The following is a 21,407-nucleotide window of genomic DNA, read 5'->3' as shown; positions in this document are numbered from 1 at the left end:
CGCTTCCACGCTTGCATTCTTCGTCTCGCGTGCGCTCTGCAGCACACCATTCCTTGTCCTCTCACCGTCTCCAGCACTCCCAGCTGCCCCATTTCGTGGCGAAACAGCTTTCCTAGCATCTACGACCACTCTCTAAGTCCTACGGAACCCCAGCTCGCCATCTCGAGTAGACAACCACCTTGACACGTCCGCCGTCCGGTGCCCCATTTCATTCCAAGAATCCCACCTATACAGCCAGGTCATTGGACCCGTTTACAGGGATATACTGTACCTCAGCTGACTCGTGAGTGTCCTGCAGTTACTGGGAAGCATCTAGCCAACAGGCGGTTTGACAAGGCTCGCTATGGAGGTCGCATCCCGCGAAACATCCCCTCCCGCAACTGCCACCCCTCCTTCTCTCCCCGTGCACCCACATCACCACCCTCAACCGAGCCGCAAACGCAAGCATGCCGCGATTGCCCACGCAGCTGCCTCCTCCCCCGCTCCCTCTGACCCCGGTGCGACCCCGGCGCCAGAAAACCTCGTCCTCAGCCACCGCCATGCCGACCTCGCCTCCCGACCGCGCCTGGTGATCTCGCGGCACCCCCAGTTCGTGCCTCTTGCACCTGGGTCTCGGTTCTACACTACAGAGCCGCTCTTCAATCGCATGAACTTCAGATACATGCCTGCCGGCGTCTGTCCGCCAGAGTGCGCATCCCCTTTCCGCACGATCGAGTCCAAACCTACATCCTTCCGCATCTCCTGGGAGGACCGCAGCCCGTTCATACACGTCACTCCAGAAGGGCTCGGGCTGCAAGGCGAGAAGGGGTTCCGGAGCGCGCGGTGCAACGCGCCCATGCGCGAGGGGAGATGGTACATGGAGGTGAAGATCGAGCTCGGGGCGGGCGACAGAGCCCCCGGACTGAAGCGCAAAGAGGGCAGCCACGTCCGCCTCGGCTGGGCGCGGCGCGAGGCCCCTCTGAACGCGCCGGCGGGGTACGACGGGTACAGCTACGCGATGCGCGACAAGACTGGGGAGAAGGTGCACCTCTCGCGCCCGCGGCCGTACGGGCGTCCGTTCAAGACCGGGGACGTCGTCGGGATGTACATCTGCCTGCCCCCGCGCCGCAAGCCGGACAAGCGCGACCCGTACGACCCGGCACGCATCAAGCGCGAGCGGATCGCGATCGAGTTCAAGGGCCAGGAGTACTTCGAGTCGCTGGAGTATGCGCAGTCGAAGGAGATGATTGCGCTCATGGGTGCGAGCGACCGCGCGAAGGCGACGGATACGAAGAGTCTCCCGTCGTCGACGAAGAAGAGCGCGACGGTCAAGAACTTGCCTTCGACCGGGCGCGGGAAGGGCGGAGTGCCTGAGACGACGCCTATGCGCCCTGTCCCGACTCTTGGACCCGAGTCGTACATAGCATTCTTCATCAACGGCGAATCCCAGGGTATCGCTTTTCAGGACCTCTACGATTTCCTCCCTCTGCGGACGCCCCCAAGCAAGGCGGAGCAGAAGAAGCGCGTGAACAGGGAAGGCCTGCGGGAGCACAAGGAGAACCCGTTCGACGACGGGACGCTCGGCTACTACCCGTTCATCTCGCTCTTCAATGGGGCGCAGGTGCAGATCAACCCTGGACCCGACTTTATCTTCACGCCGCCGCCGGACATCGACGCTGTTGTAGCGAACCCCGGGGCGGATATCAAGCCCATACCAGACAGCAAGCGGACGTGGCGGCCGGCGTGCGAGCGGTACCCAGAGTTCATGCAGGAGCAGTGGGCGATGGACGAGCAGGAGGAGATCGAGGCCAAGAAGAACCTGGTGAGTCCTCCTCTTCCCTCTATGCTGCCGCAGCTGCCCTGACACCTAGGGACCATGCAGCCAGCGCTGCAGGCAGAATGGGCAAAGCAGGAGAAGGCAGACGAAGAAAAGGCGAAGCGCAAAGTGCATGCCGCCACACGGCGCGAACGCAAGGTCGCGCACAAGGTGCAAGAGACGGGCTCGCACAAACGCGCGAAGACCGCGCCCGAGCACACTCCGTTCTCGCCCGCCCCTACCCCCGGCCCGACGCTAGGCGCGTTCCCCCGCGCTGAGTCTTCGGCCAGCCTGGGCGAGTGCTACGCCCCGCCGATGATCATCCCGAGCAGCGCGAGCGTGCCGAACGTCCGCGAGCTGGCCACCCCGGAGCTGCGCGAGGGCAGCGAGCGGATACCGTCGCCCGCGCCGACGGTTGCGTCCAGTATTGATGCGCAGATCGCCGGACTGGCTGGCTATGGGGACACTAGTGCGTATAATACGGACGATGAGCTCGCGGATCTGGTCCCTCATGACCCCCAGGACGCTGGCATGGAGACAGATGGGGACGTCGAGCTTGCAGAAGCGGACCCAATAGAAGAGGCCGTTGCGTACACTTATGCCGTGCGGCGCTCATAGCAGTAGCGTACACCCCCTTATCTGTATAATCGCAATATTATGTAGCTCGTAGCTAGGGTCTGGATTTTGTGTTCTGGTGGGTTGTGTTGTAGGCAAAGCCCACGAATGGCAGACTGCGCATTACACGGAATGAGTAGTAGATACAGTGGGGTATAAGAGGAAGCAGAAGCGCAGATTAGCATGCTCGTATTAGCGTTGCAAAGGAGAGGCAGACGAGCGGTATCAGGCATAAGGATAGTGTGAAGGGGAGTATGCAGCATTCAACACTCGGCACTCAGTTCCAGCGAGGCGGCGGGGAGCGGACGATGTATCTGGGAGGTAAGTAGACGTGAGCGCGTGAGCTGTAGGAGAAACGGCGCACGATGAGAGCGTACGCACCCAGATGTCTGTCCGTTGCCCTTCTGAATCTCGACGCGGATGTCCCAGACGAGGTCACCTGTTTGAGAATCCCAATTGACACTGCACCAGTTGCGCCGGCCCATGATGTACTTGCTCTTCGGCGCTGACCCATCAGGGTCGCGTTCGAAGATAGGGATCTGCGCATATGGTAAGTCGGAATGAGCAGACGACGAGATTACATTTAGGAGCAGCCTCGTACCATGGTTTCGTCGGTATCTGCGTGATGCAGCGTCCGGTGTGTTTTCGTCGCCAGCGTTGAGACCATGGTGATAACGCCGTTTGGCGGACTATAACATCAGTGTAAGTAAACACTTCGTACCACTCAGCCCGCGTCGTTACTTACGGAGTGTTCACGATAGCACCTGTTCGTGATGTCAGCCAGCTCGACTCATGCACTGTAGATGGCGGACTTACTAGTCACAACATTGACCATGTAACGATGGTCCTGTGGCGGAGGAATGTCCGGTTTCTTCTTTTCCTTGACGAAGGTCTTGAGCAGCCCGACAGCAGCGCAGTGGACGTCGCCCGACACGATGCTGACGCGCACGTGCTGGGCCTTTGCGTACTTCTGCAGCTCAAGGATCAACCAATTCCGCTCTCTCTGCAGACACCACAGAGTCAGCATATGTATAGGGTGACAGAAAATCACCGTACTTTGTGCGCCTTGGCAGTCCAGTGGTCATTCTGAGACGGGAGTTAGTGGCGTACAATTACTGGAGCTAGAACGACTCACAAGGTCGTCGAGCAGTTCCGCGTCGGCGTTGAATTTGTTGACAAATCCCGACAGACCCATCGAACCGCTCCTCCCAAGGGCGACCAGGGGGTTGAGCTTGGAATCCAATGCAGACTCCAGGAACACCATACGAGGGTATGCCACAGGAATGCCTACAATGGTGCATCAGACATGAGATGAAGCGCAGTACCAAACAGGAGGACACTTACCCGTTTGGATGACCATATGCTCAACTGTGCGGGGAAGAGCGGCCAGCCGGGAAAATACCGCTTTGTACTCTTGTTGGCTGCATACCTGGTCCTTCTTCCTTTCCGCTCTGCAGTACAACTGAGCAAACCGCTTCGTCTGAGCTTATCATCGCCACATACCTGCAGTCCAAGAGCAGCATGTGCACGTGAGGGCCGAGCCACGACAAGAACGAGTGTGACGGGTATGGGATATAGGGCCCGTCACCGCCGATGATTAGTGACTTAAACGGATGTCGACGATCATCCCTCCCATCGACGTCGACTGGTTTCGGGTGAGTCTTCTGCGACCTCGCAGTGGAATCGGTGATGACCTACCGTTGATGAAGCATTGAAACAGGAGAAAGAAGAAGTACCCTCGTGAACCGATGCTGGAAAGGGTTGCGGTAGCAAGGTACCACGGAAGTCGCCGAGCTGTCAGAGGGTGGTTTGATCTTCCACACGTAAACCGTATACTCACTAGTTGAACACCGGCGAACGCATGAGGTCATCAGGATCTACAGGGGCTGTCCGTAAGTCAATGCAGCAGTGTATGCGGAGGCGAAACACTGACAACTTCCAAATCCATCGATCTTCACAGCGGCAGATCAAGGAAGGTTAGCCAAGTACTACACGAGCACCCATCCCGCTCAGCTTACCAAGTCTACGCATGTCATGTCAGCCGGTCACACAAAACTGTCTTATCGGAGTCTGCTCACCATGGTCATCTATAATGGGTGTAAAGTCAGCAGGATTGCTCCATGTAAGTGGAAGAACGCCGTACCAAGCATGTTCAACATCGGTCTGCGCTCCGGATCACGTCAACATGGCATACACGGCGCCGTATGACGGAGATGAAATCACGTACATTGTGCTGTTCGCTCGCGCAAACGCGCCGCTCCGGAATGACTGACAATAATGGTTGAAGAAGAATCGGTCGATTGCGAGCCGCATCTCGTCAGAGAGGAGATAATTCTTCTTGGCGTCTGGCTTCAATTGAGTGACCCAGTCTTGCAACTCTGGTTCCCGGATAATGCTGTCGCAGTACAGCTGGTCACCACCGCCCATCAGTGCATGGAACGGCTCCTCGGCATGGTGTGCGAGCAAATCCATCCAGACGGGATCATAGCCGCTTTTGAACCCTGGTCCTCGGAAATCGTCAGGGTTAACACCCGCACTAAACCCGTTACACTGGACAGGATTAGTGAGATCGAGCGGTACGGAACATGCGGGCGTACGCACTGAATACGCGGCCCAGCGCATGTTCTGATTACGGCCCGGCACATAAAAGTTGAGCTCGATGCCATTGTTGATGGTATAGTTGATCTTCATCTCGTGCGAGGTGAGGGGTATCTCAATCATGAACCGCCAGAACGTGAACGTCCTGCACGGAAGCCTGAACAAGCCGGCGTTGAGACAAGAGCGAAAGGAACTCACCCGCCATTACCGTAATACACGTAAAGCTCCTTCCCTTCGACGCGCCGCTGCTCAAGATTTGCATGGAAGCCATTGCCATTCTGCTCGCCATTGGTAGGAGACGCGGGCGCAACCGTAGAGAGTGGGTCAGAGGGGTGCGGCGCAAGGTCAAACGACCTCCCATGGGTGCGCGTGGACACATGACGCTTAAGCTTTCCGTTCGGGGTGAAATTGGGATCCCAATTGTATGTGAGAACAGGAAGGGGCTCGTACACGGAGCCCGCATCCGCGGCTATACGCACGCGCGCGCTGCTCAGCAACCGCCGCGTTCCGTGTGTGAGCTTCGAGAGAGGGTACTCACTGACTATCATTGCCGCGCCGCGCCACACTCCGTGCTCGTCCACGGTGTCGTAGCGCAAGAGCGGACCTGCCATAAATTGCAGATACGGGGACATGCGGGCGACGCGAAGGTGCTGGGATCGTTCGACCGCGCTCATGTTGGCGAACATGGAGTAGGTAGAGTTGGCGGTGCCGGAGAGCGTGGACTCGGTGCGGGAGACCTCTTGCCAGCTCGCGCTGCTCGGAACGCGGCCGTCTGTGCGGAAGTACGATGCATCCTTGGGCGGGAGTGGGGGTGGCGGGCCGCGGATGGAGGGGTTGGGGGACGGGGGCGGGAGGAAGCCTCCGACAAAGGGCTCAGCCATGGGGCCGACCTCCTCGACAGGTTGAAACCTGCCGTCGGGGCCTCTGTGAGGCATGCTCCAGCGAGCTTCATCCTAGACAGTGCGCGCGACCGAGGTCAACGGAGACAAGTTCGCTAGGCGCGCACAGCACTACTTGCCTTGTTTGCTCGGTGGAATGCGTGCCATCCTGGGTTATCCATAGGTTGTTGCGGGGGTCGCGCGTCGGTGTGTCGCTAGAGGGTCAGGACGAGGCCCAGCACAGAAAGAGATTCGGAAGCAGTGGGGGCAGAAGGAGAGGCGGAGGAGGGGACGAGGGAGAGTTCGGAGGACGAGCAGCTGATGAGATTATTATTCGGCAAACACTGCCGCCCTAGCACTGCAACACTGCTGCCAAAACGGATGTTACTGTCCGACAACCACCGACTAGTCATAACCCTGGCCTAGGGGTGCGCCTCAAAGCCCTTCATGTCCGCACTCATCCGTCCATGAGCCGGCTAAACTCTTTCTCCTCACAATATTCACCGTAATCGTCCGCGACAAGGGTAGAGATCCCCGACAATTGTCATTCGTTCGTGAGTAGCGTAAGAATATAGGTCCAGCCACAAGACAATCCAAGTTCCCAAGTGCGCTTGCAACCGCAGGCCAAGCGAAGCCGTGCATCACCACATGTCTTCGTCTATCCTGCATGCTCCACTGCGGTCGTCACCAACTTCCCGTCAACAATCGTCGTCCTGAACATCTCCGGCACAGGGTGCTCGTTGAACACGCCATCTTCCTCGCCCTCAACCGGCAGACTGATGTTGATGGCACTGCACTTCGCCGTCGTGATTTCGACGCCCAGGCACTCCTTCGAGAGGTAGATCTGCCCAGAATCGGTCGAGTCCAATTGAATCGTCGGCGCCTTGCCGGTAATCTGGAGCGCGAATGATGGCGAGTTCGTCACCGACACCGACGAAATGACTGAATCGACCAGCACGCTCGTCTTCACACAGTTCACTGACGGCATCCCGACCAGGTCAGAGATAGCCTGCATGGATCGGCGATTGGGTACAACTCACCAAGCGTGATCGCGTTGGCCTTGCCCTTGATGATGACCGTCGTGTTCTTGCAGCCGAACAGGTTTACAGTCTGGCTGATCTCGACATTATCGACAGTCAGGGCTGACTGGTTCTCTTGGTACTCCTGTGGACCCGGAGTATAAGTGGACCTCCTATAGGGGTCAAGGACACTTGGCACGTACAATCATCCACTTATTGCCCTCGAGCGCGAACTTCGCAGGCTTCTTGCCCATGAGTGCTTGTGGCTTGCTGGGCTTGATGGGGCGCTTCCCTGCTGGAGCTATTCTCTATGTCAAGACATCGATTCTGAGAGATCAGGAACGCAGACTTGCCTGCTGGCGAAGACACAGTAGCAGGAACGGTACCGCCGGCTCGGAGAGCAGGGTTCTTGTGCGTCATCTCGCTCTTGTCAACCTTGCGCAAGCCCTTCGTGACCTCCTCGCCGCGATTGAGCTGCTCGAATACCGCCGAAATACCGCCAGCGGCAGGTGCGGCCGCACCGGCAGGCGGAGGAGGTGGAGCAACAGGGGGTGGAGGAGGTGGTGGGGGTGGGGGTGCGCCGCCTGCTGTTGGTGCAGCGCTCGAAGACGACTTGAATTGAGACACAGAAACTCCCTGCGCGAAGTATCAGCCCAACCGAACATAATTGATCCACGCAACTCAGCCTTACGTTGGGATTCCAGACAAGGCCAGTGGTATGATATTCCATGATGTATTTGCGTAGCTCCTCAAGAAGCGTAATGTATCCCTTCACCCACTCGCCATGCTTGGGGTCCCTGGGGAAGCGCGTCGGTCGCAATCACCAAGAGGGTCTGATCATACATACCTCTCCTTAAACTCCTTGATGACGCGGTTGCCGTAAAACTGCGTTGACTCCTTGATTTCGGAAACGTACGGCCCAGGCTTCGGTTCCTGGACGTCCAGAGGTCGGACAGGGGACTTGAATGTATACGCCAGGGGGTACTCACCACTGTAACCCACCCTACACACGGCGCACCCTCCGCGACAGTCGAGAGATGGTTGAACCACTCCCGATCCTTCCGGTTAGCCTCCTTCGCCCGAGTGATCGCCTCGATATCCTTCTGCAGAGGGCCCAACAACTTCTCGAATTCGCTCTGGTCGGGCTTCTTGCATGACCCGGCAACGAGCAGCAGCTCGCGGAGGTCCTTGAACTCTTGCTCGACCAACCCGACCTACACAGACGAGACGCCGCGAAGTATGCATGAGTGACGCGTCCCGCATCGATCAAAGACAATCATACGCACCTGCTCGATGACGGACGGGCTCGCGAAGCCCTTGGTGAGCTCCACGAACGGCTTCAGCTTCCCCTCGATGACTTGCTCATCAAATGCAACGACGCTCCTAGGGTCCTCCGCGGGTACAGCGGCAGCAGCAGCGGGCGGGGGCGGGGGAGGTGGGACAGGAGTCGGCTGCTCGGCATTCGCGGACGCAGGAGAGGTGATCGCAGAGGCTGCGCCTTGCGCAGACAGAGGCAGATAGGTCGTCCCGAGGGCTGCGAGGTCCTCAAGCCGCGAGGTCGTTGCCTCGAGCCTGCACCGACGGAGGAGTCGTGAAGCTGTGCACTTGGGACGCGTATCCCGAAGCAAGGACGCACCTCTTGATGATGGTGGCGAGCGAGTGCAGGCCACCGGAAGCCATGGGTGCTTGTGCGTAAGACTGCGTTGTGGATAGCGAGCGTAGGGAGTTCTGGAGAACAGGCAAGCGGGAACAGTGAGTCTGACAGTGAAGCTGGCGGCCCGTTGCTCGCTGTGCACAACGCGTGGCGGCACCGGAACAGACCGACTTTGATCGAAGGCCGCAGCAGGCGCACTGACTGCTCCTTCTTGAAGTTCTTCCATGTCAGTATGCAAGCTCAGTCACTCAGTGCCGTGCTGCAGAGCTACAGAACATTCACGGCATATACAATTGAAGTCGCCGAGCCACATTCGAAGACTAGGGAGCTCATACTATAGCCTCTCGCTTAAGTTGCTGAGGCCAAACTACTACGCTGCTCTGGAACAGAATGCTACTCATCCTCCTCGATGTCATCCTCGGCTTCAGAAGCCCCCTTCTGTTTGTTGCGAAGCCTCTTCTTCGCCTTCTTTCTCCGCCGTCGCTCACGTTCTATCTGCTTGGCTTTCTGCATCTCTTGCTTGGATAGACCGGGGTTATAGAGCGCATCCAACTGTGTAGAAATCTCAGCGCCGAGGCTACTGTTATAGGCCGCCTGGCGAACCTTATCAAGCAGGATCCTCCTGGCCAATTTCCTGTTTTGCTTCAAGGAGCGCGTTTCTTGGCACGCGACTCGTATCCCGGTCGGTTTATGCAGGAGCTGAACGTTATTCTCGGTCTTGTTCACGGACTGTCCGCCGGGACCGCTTCCTGTGAGCAGACAGCATGACATTAACAGAGCATACGATACAAGCACGGATAACCCAGCACCTCGGACAAAAGACTCCTCGAGATCCTCCTCCTTGAGCTCCGGAACGACACGGTCCTTGTGCGCCTTCTTGAGCTGAGAGTAGAAACGTGGTACGCTCGGACCGGACTCTGGAGACTGCTCGTCACTGGTCATGATTGACAACACCTGGATCAGGACCGTCAAGCAGCGGATATAGGGCATCTCGGAGCTGACTCACTTGACTTGTTTCCTCGCACTGCGGCTGGACATCGTCTTCGCCTCTTTGATGGTCTCGTTCGAACCGAGTTCCGTATGTTCGGTGATGTTCAACTCTGTATAGCATCAATATCCGGAATGTGTGCCAGCCCAACTTGAGGTCACGTACCCCATCGCTCCTTCGCCTCCGGCCCCGCTGCCTCCTCCACCTTCCGAGCTTGTACGATATTCTTCCGAAGAACATCAGCTATGTCCCTCACCAACGTGACCTTTTCTTCCAGCAGCTTCGGGTCAACATTGGGGCCGTACGGCAGGACCTCGTTACGAATCTTGAAGCGAAATGCTGAAACAACGTGGTGAGCGCAGGTTTGACACGCATGCGCAGAACACGCTCACCATTGCGCACGACAGGGTCCCCAGAAAACGTCGAGGCTGAAGCCCGCAGCGCCGAGCGGTATGCGGAACGAGCTGAAGCCAGGAGAGCCTGAGTGTTGCTCATGAAGTCGTCGCCGTAATCCGCGAAAGCTGGGAGGCTGAGGAGAGTCCGGGCTGCGAAGGATTCGAAGTGCTGGCGCCTGCGCAGGATACGCATCGTCACAGGCACGTGCTGATGGGCTGAGATCTGGCGCGAGATTCAGCGCGAGACGCGTCCGTATAAGGAAATCGCTGTGGAACGCTGCCCTTGCGGGACGGCGCACTTTTGCTCTTACCTTAATACACCCACTTGCCGTACCTCCAAAACAACTGCTGTAGCACCTCAATTACTCCGTATGACGCGTACATGAGCTTGAAGTAGAAAATTTTATCCATAGGAAAGCTCTGCAGCTCCTCTACAACCGCAGCAACCCCAAAACTCGACGTCCCCGACCTCTTTCTCTTTCTTTCGTCCCAGAAACAGTGGTAGCCTCCCCAAAGGACCTCTACCTTTACCTCTGGAGCGTCCAGATGGCTACGCTGCTCGTGGCAAAGGCGCATTGCCCCGTTCCTGAGATTGAGTCTCACGTGACACACGATTACAGTTTGTTGAACCCGTTGGACGCGCCTCGGAGTCTGAACGACCTCTCTTCATCCCGTACCACCACCATCCCCCGCCCCCGTTCCGCGCGACAAATTCCGTCCTCGTCCCCCGCCTCCTTGCGCCTCCCTCAAGGTTCCTATCACCAGTTTATCACTTTCTAGCACCACTAGGCGCAATGTCTGCTGCAAAGAAGTCCTCCGCTGCCAAATCAGCTGGCACCAAGAAGGCTGCTGCCTCCCGGGCCGCCCCCACTCACCCGAGCTGGCAGGATATGATCAAGGTTGGTCCTGACGATCCTCCAGGGCGTATCTGAAGTGCTCGCCGCGTTGCTTTTGTGCTCGTCGTCACGGGGCGGGCCCGGTTGACTTCGGGGGCCAAAAGGGGTAGGGTGCAGGGCATCGCCCCCGCCCCGCGCCACCTCCGCCCGTTATGTCCAACGTCCGCTCAACTCTCGGCTTGGCAACAACTAGCAGCTGCTTTGACTGGCTCTGGAGTGTCTATAGTGCATGCAACAAAGGAACTGACTCTGTTCTGTCCGTATTATAGGAGTGTATCGCTGATCACCCGGACGATGCCCGCCATGGTGTCTCACGCCCCCAGATCAAGAAGTATGTGTCTGGGCTGCGTCGGCCCTGTCCCTCTCTGACTCTTACTGTTATACAGGTATGTCGAGGACAAGTACAAGCTTGAAATCGGCAACGCACAGGTCACCCAGCTCAGCAAGGCCATTCAGGCCGGCGCTGAGAAGGGGGTCTTCGTCCTGCCGAAGGGTAAGTTTCCCGCGCTCATTACCTAACGACCGCCTCGATGTAACCGCATACACTTAGGTCCCTCGGGGCGCGTGAAGCTCCCGCCTAAGAACCAGCGTCCGGCAGAAGGGTCTGCGACCAAGGAGGTGAGTCTGCGCACGGACGTTGCGTATCCGTGGCTGTGTCCGTCGGTAGTAATCGGGTACGCAGAACAAGCCTGACACGAAGCCTGCTTCCAAGACTGCAAAGGCTCCCGCTAAAGCGAAGGCTCCTGCGAAGAGCACCACGAAAAGCACCACGACCAAGGCGGCGGCGACTAAGAAGCCTGCCCCTGCTAAGAAGCCCACTGCGAAGGCGGCCACTACCAAGAGGGCCGCCCCCGCAAAGTCGACCGTCGCGAAGTCCGCAGCCCCCAAGAAAGCTGCTCCTGCTAAGAAGGCTGCTGCCGCTCCCAAGAAGGCTCCTGCGAAGAAGGCTGCTCCCGCCAAGAAGGTGACCACTGCAAGCAGACGGGACACTGCGAAGAAGGCAGGTCTTGAGATTTCTTGGTGGTAGGAAAGTGCTCACGGTGTATATTAGGCTGCGACGGGCAAGGCTCCCGCCAAGAAGACCACTTCCCGCACGTCGGCCAGCAAGACCAGCTCTCGCAGTGCCAAGGTGGGTCTCTTTGACATTGACTGACCTGTGGCATGGGAACAGGATCCTAACTGACCGATACTCGACAGGCTGCGAAGAAGTAGTGCGCCTCAGCCACATCCTATCCCGTCCTACTTGTCGTTGTTTTGTCGTCTGCGCTAGTTTTGTCTGTCTCGTCCGTCCGTCTTGTCTCGTCTCGTCGTCTTGAATCCTGTTTCCTGCCTCCGCCTATGATTATGTATGTATGCCTGCCTAACCTGCGTGCGCTGGGGCGTCCTCCTGCCGACTACTCCTCACCGTATGTACTATCATGTATCATGTAACCACGCTGGGGCGTCCAGTCGTGACATATACACGCGTACCGTATGGACTACCTATCTTCTTAGAGCCCCTTCTCCTCGCGTCCGGTAACTTAATCTCTTGTTGTACATATAGGGAGTCGAAAGGACTGTCTGCTGTACGGCTCACTCCTTTTGCGTGAACTTGGTGCTTTGACTGATGACGGCAAGAGACCTTGGTGCGTGTGCGTGCGGTCGTTCTGCTAGTAATCACAATGCCCGGATGGGGATTCGTTTGGGACGGCGGCATCAACGTCACTTTGGGCCGTACACAGAACGTCGGGACACTGCCGAGGCTATGTCCCTGTGGCAGACGTGAGATAGAGAACGGTGGACGAGGCTGTTGTCTGCGGTAAGCAGAGGCTGGCGGCCAGTCCAGGGCTACTCACGAGACCCATGGGCGCTCTGAGGAGGGTTGGCGCGTCTCAAGTGACATACCCGTCTCGAGGAGGACATGACCGGGATCCGGCCACAATTCAGATATCACCACTATTCCTCGGTGGTTCGTTCGCTGCATGCGTCTAGATGAAGGGTCTCTGTCCACCGAGATGCTCCGACCTAAGGGATGACCGATAGGATTTTTCTTCGGTTGTGGCAGGCGAGATAAGCGGCGAAGAGGGTTGAACCTGCGATGTGGATAGCACGAAGACCGTAAAAGTATACAATAGTGACGCCGGAACACAGAGAGGAATGTCCACGAGTGCTTTCTCCGCCGCGGGAGAGCGATACCGCACCAATGCTGGTGCTCCGTTTCATCCAGATAGCCCAGTCCGTATCAGTATATACACCGGCCGGTCATCAGAAATCGTCGTCGTCGTCGCGTCGTAAGTACTTTTTGCGAGAGGGCTAGCGGAGGAAGGGACGGTCTCCTCCCCGCTTGCTCTAAGCGGGAGGGACCAAGCAGCCTGCAGTTGGCTGGGGCTGGGGCGAGGGCGGGCAGCAATCACGCCTTCGCCTTCGCCTTCGCCTTCTCGCGTTTGCGGAGCTGCTCAGGCTCTGCGCGGTCGGTCTCTGCACTCGTCTCCGGGCTTGTCTCTGCGCCCTTGTCGTCGACCTCAGCCTCGCCGTCATCATCGTCATCGTCTGCCTGCTCGGCCCACCAGCGGCCGGCCTGGAGAGCGAGGACGCCGGTGAGGACGACGCTGCAGACGAGGTGGGAGGAGGCGAGCTCGAGCGCCGGCTGACGCAGTGTAGCTGGGAACTCGGGGAGGCTCCCAGCGGGCGTCTGGGTCGAGAAGGGGAGTGGGAGGGTGGAGAAGTTGGTGACGAGGTCTGCGGGTTCGCGCTGTGAGTGCGCTCGCGTGCGGTCAAAATAGGAGGGAAACGCACTGGGTACGACGCGGTAGACGTATACGGCTATCGCGACGAGGTAGAGGACTGGCGCGCGGGGCGGGAACTCAGCGGACGAGAAGGAGTTGGATTGCCATATAGACTCACATATACTCCCACCGTCGAACATCAGGTTGCCCGCGTTGCCGTCGCGCAGGCTCCAGCAGATGGTGACGCCGCCGAGGGCGGCGACTGCGCCGTACACGTACGTCAGCTGGGGGACGCCGTGCATGAGCACGGCATAGTAGGTCGCAGCCGTCCAGAGCCTGCTGTCTGTCTGCGTCTCGGGGGACTTCCACAGGGTGACGGAGTCGGCAATCCAGTGGGTGAAAAGGAGGCCTATTCAATGCGAGCGTGGGGGCGGGAGGGTGAGCAGTCGTGCGCGGTGGGTGGGAATGCAGGAACGGATGGAATTGAGGAGATGGTCAGCTTCCTGTGCGCGTGAGGCGCGGGGGCGCAAGGGGGGCTGCGTACCGAGGAGAAAGGCGGTCGCGCTGACGACGACGCTCATGCGAAGGCCCGCCATTGTTGCTGGCTGCTGGCGGAGAGTGGGGGGAGGAGGAGGACTGTACAGACGCAGAGGATGCGGGGAAGGGCTTGTGATTGCGCTGTCAGGGTCAACCAATTTTGTGTCCTGGCAGTGTCCTGGGGCGCACGGCTGAACGGCCCGCCCGCGCCAAGCCCCCGACTTTTCGGATGCGCCTGCTTGCCCACTACGACGACGACCAGCCACCAGCCAGTCATGCTCTCGTCGGTCGTTCGCAAGGAGTCTCGCAGCTGGGCTACGCGCACACTCCGCTCTCGTTCATGGCACCAGCCCGCCTGGCGTGCGCTGTCCACTGCCTCGTCAGACCAGCCTTCGACCACCTCCCCCGGACCCTCCTCTGTTCCATGGTTCATCGACCCCTCTGAGCCCGAGTCGTCCACTCCTTCACCCTACTCTCGGAGGGTATCCGTCCCCCAAGCCCCTGCACTGCCTCTCCCGCCTCTCCCTTCCGCACTTCCGCAGAACCATCCCATCGTACGGCTGCATGAAGAACTCAAGTCTTCGCCCCATCTCGAACCTGGAACTTTGCTCGTACGAGAGCCGATACCCACAGCTGTTGGACCCCCGTTGCCAGAGGCCATGCCGCGTGGCCGCAGAAAAAGAGGTCGAACCAACTTGGGCGAAGGTGTGTCCGACGACGTCGGTGGGATCTGGGACTGGCTGGTCATCGCCCAGGTACGCTCGTGCGTTGTCTGTGCGTTCTCCCCAAGACTCATTGGGCATGCTCACTAGGTCAAGGAAGGGACCGAGAACCGCGGTGCAATCGAGTCCGTCATCCGAATAGTCAGGAAAGCAGTATGTCTCATTCGGCCCTGTCACTCTCATATTCCCGTTGCTCATTTTAGTCTCAGCTTCTCACAGGAAACCCCCCTTTGCCCCTCCCGCCCAACAACAAGCGTCGTGTAAACGGGGCTTGGGCCATGATCGACGCAGGAGACTTTGCCGTCCATATCCTGAGCAAGGAGGCGAGAGAGAAGTATTTTCCTGACCAGAGAGACTGGTGAGCGACCTGACCTTGTAGCTCCGGGCCACGTATCATACACAAGGACGTAATGAAGACATTCTCTCCTCTGCTATCTTTCACTTGTCGACTCCCGTCAATTACTTGAACGGACCACACAGCGGCTCCTAAAGAATACAGTAAGTTATTACTTACCATCCGGTGGTCAAGCCCATCATGGGTGTCTTCGTGTTGTGAGTCTTAGGCGGATTGGTCCTCAGTAGCACGCCGGGCAATGGTTACTCCACTTACAGGATTGCTCCAAACTAAAGAAACAAGTGACGTCAGCATTCCATGCGCCTCCTCCAACTGATACGCGCGCCGTAACCTCCACCGAAAGTATCCAGTTTCCGTAGCTGCTCCTCCTCAGACGTCATACAATTCCCTGGCTACTCAGCTATATAACCTCTCGGATATGCTCGTTGGAATGTCATCAACAACTCACCCCAGCTTATCTACCCTCACCGGTTACCACACACACAACTTCGCCGTCTTTACACGAACTCACGACCCTCATAATGTCTCTCAACGATACCGACGTTACCCTCGGCGGAAACAAGGGCATTGACCTCCACCCCGGCGTCGCCAACCCCACCACTTCCTCTGCCCACGCTGACCCCCTGAAGGCGAATTTCGTGAGTCTACTTTCCTACCCTCACGTATCTCGGGCATCCCCTAATCGCCCCTGTATACAGGTCTCAGATCCCACCGACGAGACTCTCGGTGCGGGCGCTGCTGGCAACTTCACCGGCCACAAGGAGGCCGCTCGCAACTTCAGCCAGACGGCTGGCGTCGTCGAGGGCCGCCCGGGCATCATCGAGACGTCGAACATCGACCCGCTCAACGAAAACTCCAACAAGGGTAAGTAGCTCCATCCTGGAGCCCCTTCTGCTTCTGCTTCTGCTACCCCGCCACTGCGCGCAACCATTCTGATTTCGGGCTCCCTTTACTTGTGTATTGTAGACGACGGTTGGGCGAACGCTTCGACGACGACGAGTGGCACTGGCACTGGCACCGGCATGACGGAGCGTGCTGGTGGGCTCGCTCAGGGCGCGTACAACACTGCGACATCTGTGGCGTCCAGCGCCGTTGGCATGGCTGCTGGCGCTGCGCAGTCTGCGTACAAGTATGTCGCGGGCGACGAGAAGAGCCGGCAGGCCGGCAAGGAGTCGTCGGCTTGAGCTGTATACTGTGCGATGTGTACGATATAATCATGTGGATGTATGAGTAGTTGTAAATCGTGTACAGTATGCAGGTTCAACGTCTAAACTCTCAAAACAATGCACCAGTTGTGTGAGCGTAGAAGTCCAACGACTTCCCTCTTCAAAATTTTAACCGGGGCCTCGCGTTCCCTTTCAAATCTTGATCCTCCTTGGATGTAAGAACGATATCGCCTCGGTCTCGCAAAAATACAGTACAAAACCAAACAGGTGTTAGTCATAGTACATATGGCACAATATCCTTGTGTCGAATAGGACGATACATGTACATATGCTAATAGCTCATAGCGTACAGACCAACCCAAGTCCAGCCACTGAGGGTATCATACATCATCTTGCGCGAACGAGAACTCACCGTGGATCCTCCTCCCTAGTTAGTCTGAGTCCTTCTGAGTCATCTTGTTTCCTCTTCCTCCTCCTTCTCGAGCTCGAATGCACTGCATCGTACAGACTTAAGCCACTGCGCCCGGTCCGCCTCACGCCGCCGGTACATAACGCTGTCCCGGTTCCCCGCGCCCATGCGCTTTCCGTTCGCATATCCGCCCATTGAGCCACCGTAAGTGTTGGTAGCACGCCTCCAAAACGTCAAACCTCCGTCCAAGCCTGTGCCCAGAGGACCAGACGCCGCTGGGGTTCCCGGACCACACTGTGCGCTGGCAGGCTCCGGGAGGGCCGGGAGGGTGGAGGGTGAGGAGGCATATGTGAAGATACGGATGCGTTGTGCACGAGAGAGCATGGGTGCCAGGAAAGACAAGATGTGGAGCTGAAGCTTCGTGGGGAGCTTCGCCCATGGGGAGTATTTTGTCGAGGACGAGAGAGAAGGAGCGACCGGCTGCCCAACAGAGGTGACAGTGAGGAGGGTGGCGGAAGCTGCACAAACACACGACTCCGAGAACGGAGAGAAAACAGAACGATGCGGAAATCCGCTGTCTCTGCGCTTGGGCCGCAAGAGCAGAGCGCGCGAGTAGCGTAGAAGGGCGAGTGCCTCCTTCTCCACCAGGTGTTTGAGCGTGGAGTTTCGGGTGAGGATGCGCTTGCGTTCGGCGTCGCTATCCGGCCAACGCCGAATGCTTCCCTTCGCCTCACCCTCGTCATCACCCGAATAGACGTCACTCTTGTCCTGGGGGTCGTTCAGCGTCGTCGCAAACAACTCCAGTTTCTGGAGACTGTAGTTGGCCCGTCGAGCGCCGCGGATAAATGACCGTACAGCTCGGATGCCGAATTGATTCCCGTTACTTTCAAGGTGTGCAACTGGCATCGTGAAGAGGTAATGCACTCTACGATGTGAGGAGCTGATTCGTGGGTGAGAACTGCCACGGACAGATGAATCTCGTGGAAAGTCGGGGCGGAGAGGAGAGGAAAGAAGTGGGCGACGAAGGTATCCGTCAGGCCGGGATTGGTGGTCAGAGATAGAGTCTCCAACCGCGAGGAATTGATTGCAAGGACGAACACCATAGCAACATCCGGATCACCTACGAATGCATTCTGGAGCAAACCAGATAAGCAATGATGTTCAGATATGTGAGGAATGCCCGCGGCGCGGATTTCGGGTCACCATCCGATAGTAAGTATTCAAGAGCAGTCCCGGTCCAGCATGACAATCAAGATCACAGATGGATACAGCCCATGCCTCAGGTATGAGATGACCTCGCTCCGTCCGTGCTCGATGTGGACCCGACGAGAACGCACGCTCATGCTTAGTACAAGTCTCCTTTCCGCCCCCCTCGGAAGATATTTCCATACAGTGCAAGTAAGAAGACTCACGTTATAACTCTTTCAACACAGTGTTATCCTGCAAATACCGACTGATATCCAGCAGTCCTCGATTTCCGGTATTGAGATGGATTTGAGAAATCTGATAGCTGCAGCCGGTATTCGAAGAGAGGAACCCGAAGAGCTCTTCGCACCCAGAATCTCCGAGGTCGTTGTGTCCGAGGATGAGCTTCGTGACGGATCGTCGATCAGGCATTCGGATGGGGAGATATACGTACCCGTAGCAGACGATAGTCCTGCGTCTATACTTTCGATGTGGCTTCCGGATGCCGCCAGGGAAATCTTAGTGGGAGCGACAGTACTAGTACGTCTCAGGCTTATGGGCATGTGTTAGTAAAAGTCGCCAAATGAGGGCGAGCCCATCGCGTATCAGTATCAAGTTGTCGTAGGAATCATGAAAGAATGGACGCCAAGTTGAAAGGAGGAGCAAGAAGATGGAGTCACATGAAACGCACGTGCGCGCGTGAGCTACGTAATTCCCATCACGACCCGTACAGTGAGCTTGAGGGTCTGGGCAAGCGAGCCGGGATCTGAGCATCAACAAGTCTCACTGTACTTTCACCTTCTCCCCCGCGCTCTCACCACTATACCTGAAGGTATGCTATCCATGGAGGAAGGGAAGGTATGTGTTTTCACCTCTCAAAATCTCACTAGTTATGTAGTAACATGGGTTCACTTTGCAAATGGTTCGCTTAAGCAGGTCGGAGGAAGCGCAGCGAAAGGGAGGAAGCCCCTCTGGCAAGGACGCAATGTCGGAAAGCTCAGGCAGATGTTAAATGTCCCAATGGACGTGTTCTTCGAGGTATGTGATGTGATTGCCATCAACCAGTTACGGCCTCACCTGACTCGTCCCAACAGATCATCTCGCACCTTGAACCCAAGGATATCCTACAGCTATCTCGTGTGTCGAAGGAGCTCAGGTCTATGTTACGCTCTCCGACCTCGCGGCATGTCTGGGTGACAGCTCGCAAGAATGTTGAACCGGCTCTTCCTGAACCTCCCGAGGACATGAGCGAGCCCCTCTATGCGTTCCTTGTCTTCGAGCGGTTTTGCCAGGTTCGTAAGCGTATTCAGTTGTTGCGGATGCGCTACTGACGGGGGTGTGCGGTGTTAGGGATGCGGTCATGGTCGCGCACAGAACGCTGATTATGCGCTTCGGGTCAGACTATGTGGCAATTGTTGGAGAACAGAGTACGCATGCCCCTTCGTCGCCGATTGTACCTGATGCTGAGCCGTTTGAACAGTACAGCGAAAGGCAAAGACATATGTAGATTTCTTGGGCTCAGTAAGAAGGACTCGAAGGACGTCGCAGAAGTGCTGTATACCCTGACCCCGAAAGGAACACGTAGCTGGTCTGGTATGTTAATCTTCCTCGTCAGCTGGCTTGTCGCCTAAGCAGTGTCTTTCTAGATGGAGGTTGGGATATGCCCCTTCTGACTCTCGACCAGTCGGCAAAACACTCTTACTACACTCCTCAGTTCATGCCCGTCGCCAAACAATATCTTGCTATGTGCAAGCCCAGCGGCGATCCAACGGCGCTCATGCGATTCGTCGAGGAGCGACAAGCGGAGACTCTCGCGCGAAGAAATGTATGTGATATATGATGCCTGGACACAATAGAGGTGTTGACGCCAGGTCCAGTTCCACATGGATATGCTCCGATGGGAGAATGCCAGAAACAATGCCCAATATCATGCAGGTGCTGATGCTCAAGCTGAGCGGATCGCTGAGTGGGTACCAATTCGCTTCCGTTCTTCCGTCGCTGAATCAGCTGCCCAGTATTCACAACAACCTTTCCGAACTGGGGTACGAGGAATCGGAGTTTCCCAGGTACAACCAGGACTGGGACCAGATGCTGAGGCAACCACGGAAGCTGACACCGCGTAGTATGTCACAAACTCAATTCACTGCGCTGAAGTTATGGATCCTGACTGTTGACGCAGTATGGAATACCATCCGCCCGAAGCTCCTCGCAATCCTCGACGAGCAGCGAGGACTTCGGGAAGCCGAAGCGTTCCGACTCAAGTGGATAAAGCGACGCGAGCACTTGCAGATGCATTACAAGAAGTTCCTGCAGCAGGATCGGACAAGTGTTGAGATACGGACGTTGCCCAGCCCTGCTGACGCTGTAGAACTGCCTTGCATGAAGGAGCTTGTGACTGCAGAGGACCCGGATGTCGACTTGACCGAAGCCCAATTCCTGGCCGTTCGGGCCACGATGCTCGACGAAGCTCGGGAGTATGGCGCACGAGTCAAGCACGAGCTTGCCAAGAAACTCATTGCCGTCCACAAGCCGAAGCCTATCTCGCCATCTCGTGCCCCACCTCGCAAACGTCGCTCCGTAGCGGGCGCTAGCTCACTTGCGAAGAGCAAGCAGGTCGAAGCATCAGACACCGAATTGGATTCAGAGGAGGAACATGAGCTCCTCGAGGACGTAAATTCGGTTTTCAGATGCTCTTCGATCCGTTATCGACCGGTCACCAACTGCAGCTTCTACATGTCCTACCTCGGACTCCTAGAGCACCGACAGAGCGACCACGACACGTGGCGCGTTCAAGACGTCTACGTCTCCAAGCCTGGCAGCGGCTGCCTTGACCTCGATGCTGGGTTCTCCAAGCGCTTGCTGTCTGCGCTTGGACTGGGCAACGATGCGACGCACACCGAGATCGATGAGCTTCTGCACTCCGGACGGCCGAAGTGCAGCTGCGGGAAGCTTCTAATCCCGAACATCGAGGCGGAAGCTACAATGCTCGGAAGGCTGGTGCGTCAATGGTTCCTCTTGACCCGGCGGAAACTAACTTGCGCATCCGTGAAGATCAACCATCTGGCACTTCCTTCACGATGGCTCCAGACGAACAAGTAGGTGACTCCCTTCAAAGGCGGTTTCTATCACCTGATGTACGGTTGACATCTTCCCTTCAGCTCCCAGACGGCCTCGACCGGATCCGGCGGTGAGCATCGCATCACCTTTGAGCGGTGTGCGTTCGTCGACACCGCCGCGGCAGCATCCAGCGGATAGGTATAGAGTAATCGTTCCCTTGTTTCAGATAATCATGTCTTAGACCTAGTCAATGAATTAGATGAGTCACACATTTGACTTCAACGAAGATAGCAGCGAAGGCGATTGTGACAAACACACAGGTGGGAGGTCCGCTACTGTTTAAGTCAATGCCATAGCGAAAAGCGGCATCCGGGTATGTACCGTACATCAGGAAGATGAAGGTCGACGGCGACGGCTGACAGAATGGTAAGTG

At 57.2% G+C, this 21,407-nt stretch overlaps 10 protein-coding genes across 10 annotated transcripts; 5 read left to right on the top strand and 5 right to left on the bottom strand.

The window, feature by feature from the left end:
* The first annotated feature begins 51 nt into the window (after window positions 1-51).
* Window positions 52-2,605, top strand: L226DRAFT_536161 (uncharacterized protein). The gene is made up of 2 exons (XM_067681054.1): window positions 52-1,801; window positions 1,862-2,605. The coding sequence occupies exons 1-2, from the start codon at window positions 344-346 to the stop codon at window positions 2,411-2,413; spliced, it is 2,010 nt and encodes a 669-aa protein (XP_067534051.1). The 5' UTR covers window positions 52-343; the 3' UTR covers window positions 2,414-2,605.
* An 82-nt stretch (window positions 2,606-2,687) lies between these two features.
* On the bottom strand, window positions 2,688-6,068 carry L226DRAFT_546437 (uncharacterized protein; the record flags this gene model as incomplete). Its single annotated transcript, XM_067682425.1, has 17 exons — window positions 2,688-2,724; window positions 2,792-2,949; window positions 3,012-3,099; window positions 3,156-3,174; window positions 3,227-3,413; window positions 3,467-3,496; window positions 3,546-3,697; window positions 3,755-3,861; window positions 3,914-4,055; window positions 4,109-4,161; window positions 4,251-4,287; window positions 4,344-4,362; window positions 4,607-4,960; window positions 5,012-5,153; window positions 5,207-5,477; window positions 5,547-5,961; window positions 6,027-6,068. 17 exons carry the CDS (start codon window positions 6,066-6,068, stop codon window positions 2,688-2,690), a joined length of 2,253 nt encoding a protein of 750 aa, XP_067534050.1.
* A 254-nt stretch (window positions 6,069-6,322) lies between these two features.
* L226DRAFT_536159 (cyclase-associated protein) lies at window positions 6,323-8,673 on the bottom strand. The gene is made up of 9 exons (XM_067681053.1): window positions 8,542-8,673; window positions 8,192-8,477; window positions 7,895-8,119; window positions 7,753-7,838; window positions 7,597-7,702; window positions 7,259-7,541; window positions 7,109-7,206; window positions 6,927-7,050; window positions 6,323-6,864 (listed from the first exon to the last, which is right to left on the bottom strand). Exons 1-9 carry the CDS (start codon window positions 8,583-8,585, stop codon window positions 6,545-6,547), a joined length of 1,572 nt encoding a protein of 523 aa, XP_067534049.1. The 5' UTR covers window positions 8,586-8,673; the 3' UTR covers window positions 6,323-6,544.
* A 165-nt stretch (window positions 8,674-8,838) lies between these two features.
* Window positions 8,839-10,091, bottom strand: L226DRAFT_510257 (uncharacterized protein). Its single transcript, XM_067678251.1, has 6 exons — window positions 9,940-10,091; window positions 9,713-9,886; window positions 9,566-9,659; window positions 9,369-9,493; window positions 9,163-9,308; window positions 8,839-9,111 (listed from the first exon to the last, which is right to left on the bottom strand). Exons 1-6 carry the CDS (start codon window positions 10,040-10,042, stop codon window positions 8,953-8,955), a joined length of 801 nt encoding a protein of 266 aa, XP_067534048.1. The 5' UTR covers window positions 10,043-10,091; the 3' UTR covers window positions 8,839-8,952.
* A 514-nt stretch (window positions 10,092-10,605) lies between these two features.
* L226DRAFT_536158 (uncharacterized protein) lies at window positions 10,606-12,452 on the top strand. Its single transcript, XM_067681052.1, has 7 exons — window positions 10,606-10,841; window positions 11,108-11,169; window positions 11,225-11,331; window positions 11,389-11,456; window positions 11,521-11,838; window positions 11,890-11,967; window positions 12,036-12,452. Exons 1-7 carry the CDS (start codon window positions 10,737-10,739, stop codon window positions 12,048-12,050), a joined length of 753 nt encoding a protein of 250 aa, XP_067534047.1. The 5' UTR covers window positions 10,606-10,736; the 3' UTR covers window positions 12,051-12,452.
* Window positions 12,453-12,834: 382 nt separating this feature from the next.
* Window positions 12,835-14,202, bottom strand: L226DRAFT_100257 (uncharacterized protein). Its single transcript, XM_067672053.1, has 3 exons — window positions 14,088-14,202; window positions 13,614-13,952; window positions 12,835-13,556 (listed from the first exon to the last, which is right to left on the bottom strand). Exons 1-3 carry the CDS (start codon window positions 14,137-14,139, stop codon window positions 13,228-13,230), a joined length of 720 nt encoding a protein of 239 aa, XP_067534046.1. The 5' UTR covers window positions 14,140-14,202; the 3' UTR covers window positions 12,835-13,227.
* A 153-nt stretch (window positions 14,203-14,355) lies between these two features.
* On the top strand, window positions 14,356-15,164 carry L226DRAFT_465399 (uncharacterized protein; the record flags this gene model as incomplete). Its single annotated transcript, XM_067675919.1, has 3 exons — window positions 14,356-14,835; window positions 14,893-14,955; window positions 15,012-15,164. The coding sequence occupies 3 exons, from the start codon at window positions 14,356-14,358 to the stop codon at window positions 15,162-15,164; spliced, it is 696 nt and encodes a 231-aa protein (XP_067534045.1).
* Window positions 15,165-15,267: 103 nt separating this feature from the next.
* L226DRAFT_536156 (uncharacterized protein) lies at window positions 15,268-16,367 on the top strand. The gene is made up of 4 exons (XM_067681051.1): window positions 15,268-15,300; window positions 15,382-15,795; window positions 15,856-16,021; window positions 16,124-16,367. The coding sequence occupies exons 2-4, from the start codon at window positions 15,679-15,681 to the stop codon at window positions 16,339-16,341; spliced, it is 501 nt and encodes a 166-aa protein (XP_067534044.1). The 5' UTR covers window positions 15,268-15,300; window positions 15,382-15,678; the 3' UTR covers window positions 16,342-16,367.
* Window positions 16,368-16,685: 318 nt separating this feature from the next.
* L226DRAFT_553623 (uncharacterized protein) lies at window positions 16,686-18,349 on the bottom strand (the record flags this gene model as incomplete). The annotated part of the gene is made up of 3 exons (XM_067682940.1): window positions 16,686-17,546; window positions 17,588-17,865; window positions 18,164-18,349. 3 exons carry the CDS (start codon window positions 18,347-18,349, stop codon window positions 16,775-16,777), a joined length of 1,236 nt encoding a protein of 411 aa, XP_067534043.1. The 3' UTR covers window positions 16,686-16,774.
* Window positions 18,350-18,714: 365 nt separating this feature from the next.
* On the top strand, window positions 18,715-21,242 carry L226DRAFT_613986 (uncharacterized protein). Its single transcript, XM_067686573.1, has 11 exons — window positions 18,715-18,775; window positions 18,854-18,955; window positions 19,012-19,209; window positions 19,268-19,344; window positions 19,398-19,510; window positions 19,564-19,742; window positions 19,795-19,883; window positions 19,933-20,039; window positions 20,097-20,914; window positions 20,969-21,012; window positions 21,076-21,242. Exons 1-11 carry the CDS (start codon window positions 18,752-18,754, stop codon window positions 21,170-21,172), a joined length of 1,848 nt encoding a protein of 615 aa, XP_067534042.1. The 5' UTR covers window positions 18,715-18,751; the 3' UTR covers window positions 21,173-21,242.
* The last annotated feature ends 165 nt before the right edge of the window (window positions 21,243-21,407 follow it).

This window comes from Lentinus tigrinus (assembly GCF_003813185.1).
Source record: "Lentinus tigrinus ALCF2SS1-7 unplaced genomic scaffold L226scaffold_17, whole genome shotgun sequence".
Lineage (NCBI taxonomy): Eukaryota > Fungi > Basidiomycota > Agaricomycetes > Polyporales > Polyporaceae > Lentinus > Lentinus tigrinus.
This window is presented reverse-complemented; position numbering and strand designations above follow the sequence as displayed.

Excerpts from the sequence above, each read along its gene's own strand:
- L226DRAFT_613986 (XM_067686573.1), top strand. The coding sequence starts at position 18,752 with ATGCTATCCATGGAGGAAGGGAAG. Across the intron at positions 18,956-19,011 it reads CAATGGACGTGTTCTTCGAG|ATCATCTCGCACCTTGAACC; the intron begins GTATGTGATGTG and ends TCGTCCCAACAG. Across the intron at positions 20,915-20,968 it reads CTACAATGCTCGGAAGGCTG|ATCAACCATCTGGCACTTCC; the intron begins GTGCGTCAATGG and ends GCATCCGTGAAG.
- L226DRAFT_536159 (XM_067681053.1), bottom strand. The coding sequence starts at position 8,585 with ATGGCTTCCGGTGGCCTGCACTCGCTCGCCACCATCATCAAGAG. Across the intron at positions 8,120-8,191 it reads GCCCGTCCGTCATCGAGCAG|GTCGGGTTGGTCGAGCAAGA; the intron begins GTGCGTATGATT and ends TCGTCTGTGTAG. Across the intron at positions 7,839-7,894 it reads GTGTAGGGTGGGTTACAGTG|GAACCGAAGCCTGGGCCGTA; the intron begins GTGAGTACCCCC and ends CTGGACGTCCAG.
- L226DRAFT_536156 (XM_067681051.1), top strand. The coding sequence starts at position 15,679 with ATGTCTCTCAACGATACCGACGTTACCCTCGGCGGAAACAAGGGCATT. Across the intron at positions 15,796-15,855 it reads ACCCCCTGAAGGCGAATTTC|GTCTCAGATCCCACCGACGA; the intron begins GTGAGTCTACTT and ends CCCTGTATACAG. Across the intron at positions 16,022-16,123 it reads CAACGAAAACTCCAACAAGG|ACGACGGTTGGGCGAACGCT; the intron begins GTAAGTAGCTCC and ends TGTGTATTGTAG.
- L226DRAFT_100257 (XM_067672053.1), bottom strand. The coding sequence starts at position 14,139 with ATGGCGGGCCTTCGCATGAGCGTCGTCGTCAGCGCGACCGCCTTTCTC. Across the intron at positions 13,953-14,087 it reads CGCGACCGCCTTTCTCCTCG|GCCTCCTTTTCACCCACTGG; the intron begins GTACGCAGCCCC and ends CGCATTGAATAG. Across the intron at positions 13,557-13,613 it reads CGTCTACCGCGTCGTACCCA|ACCTCGTCACCAACTTCTCC; the intron begins GTGCGTTTCCCT and ends GCGAACCCGCAG.
- L226DRAFT_536158 (XM_067681052.1), top strand. The coding sequence starts at position 10,737 with ATGTCTGCTGCAAAGAAGTCCTCCGCTGCCAAATCAGCTGGCACCAAG. Across the intron at positions 10,842-11,107 it reads GCTGGCAGGATATGATCAAG|GAGTGTATCGCTGATCACCC; the intron begins GTTGGTCCTGAC and ends TCCGTATTATAG. Across the intron at positions 11,332-11,388 it reads GGTCTTCGTCCTGCCGAAGG|GTCCCTCGGGGCGCGTGAAG; the intron begins GTAAGTTTCCCG and ends GCATACACTTAG.
- L226DRAFT_510257 (XM_067678251.1), bottom strand. The coding sequence starts at position 10,042 with ATGAGCAACACTCAGGCTCTCCTGGCTTCAGCTCGTTCCGCATACCGC. Across the intron at positions 9,660-9,712 it reads GGAGGCGAAGGAGCGATGGG|AGTTGAACATCACCGAACAT; the intron begins GTACGTGACCTC and ends GATGCTATACAG. Across the intron at positions 9,309-9,368 it reads CGAGGAGTCTTTTGTCCGAG|GAAGCGGTCCCGGCGGACAG; the intron begins GTGCTGGGTTAT and ends GTCTGCTCACAG.
- L226DRAFT_536161 (XM_067681054.1), top strand. The coding sequence starts at position 344 with ATGGAGGTCGCATCCCGCGAAACATCCCCTCCCGCAACTGCCACCCCT. Across the intron at positions 1,802-1,861 it reads TCGAGGCCAAGAAGAACCTG|CCAGCGCTGCAGGCAGAATG; the intron begins GTGAGTCCTCCT and ends GGGACCATGCAG.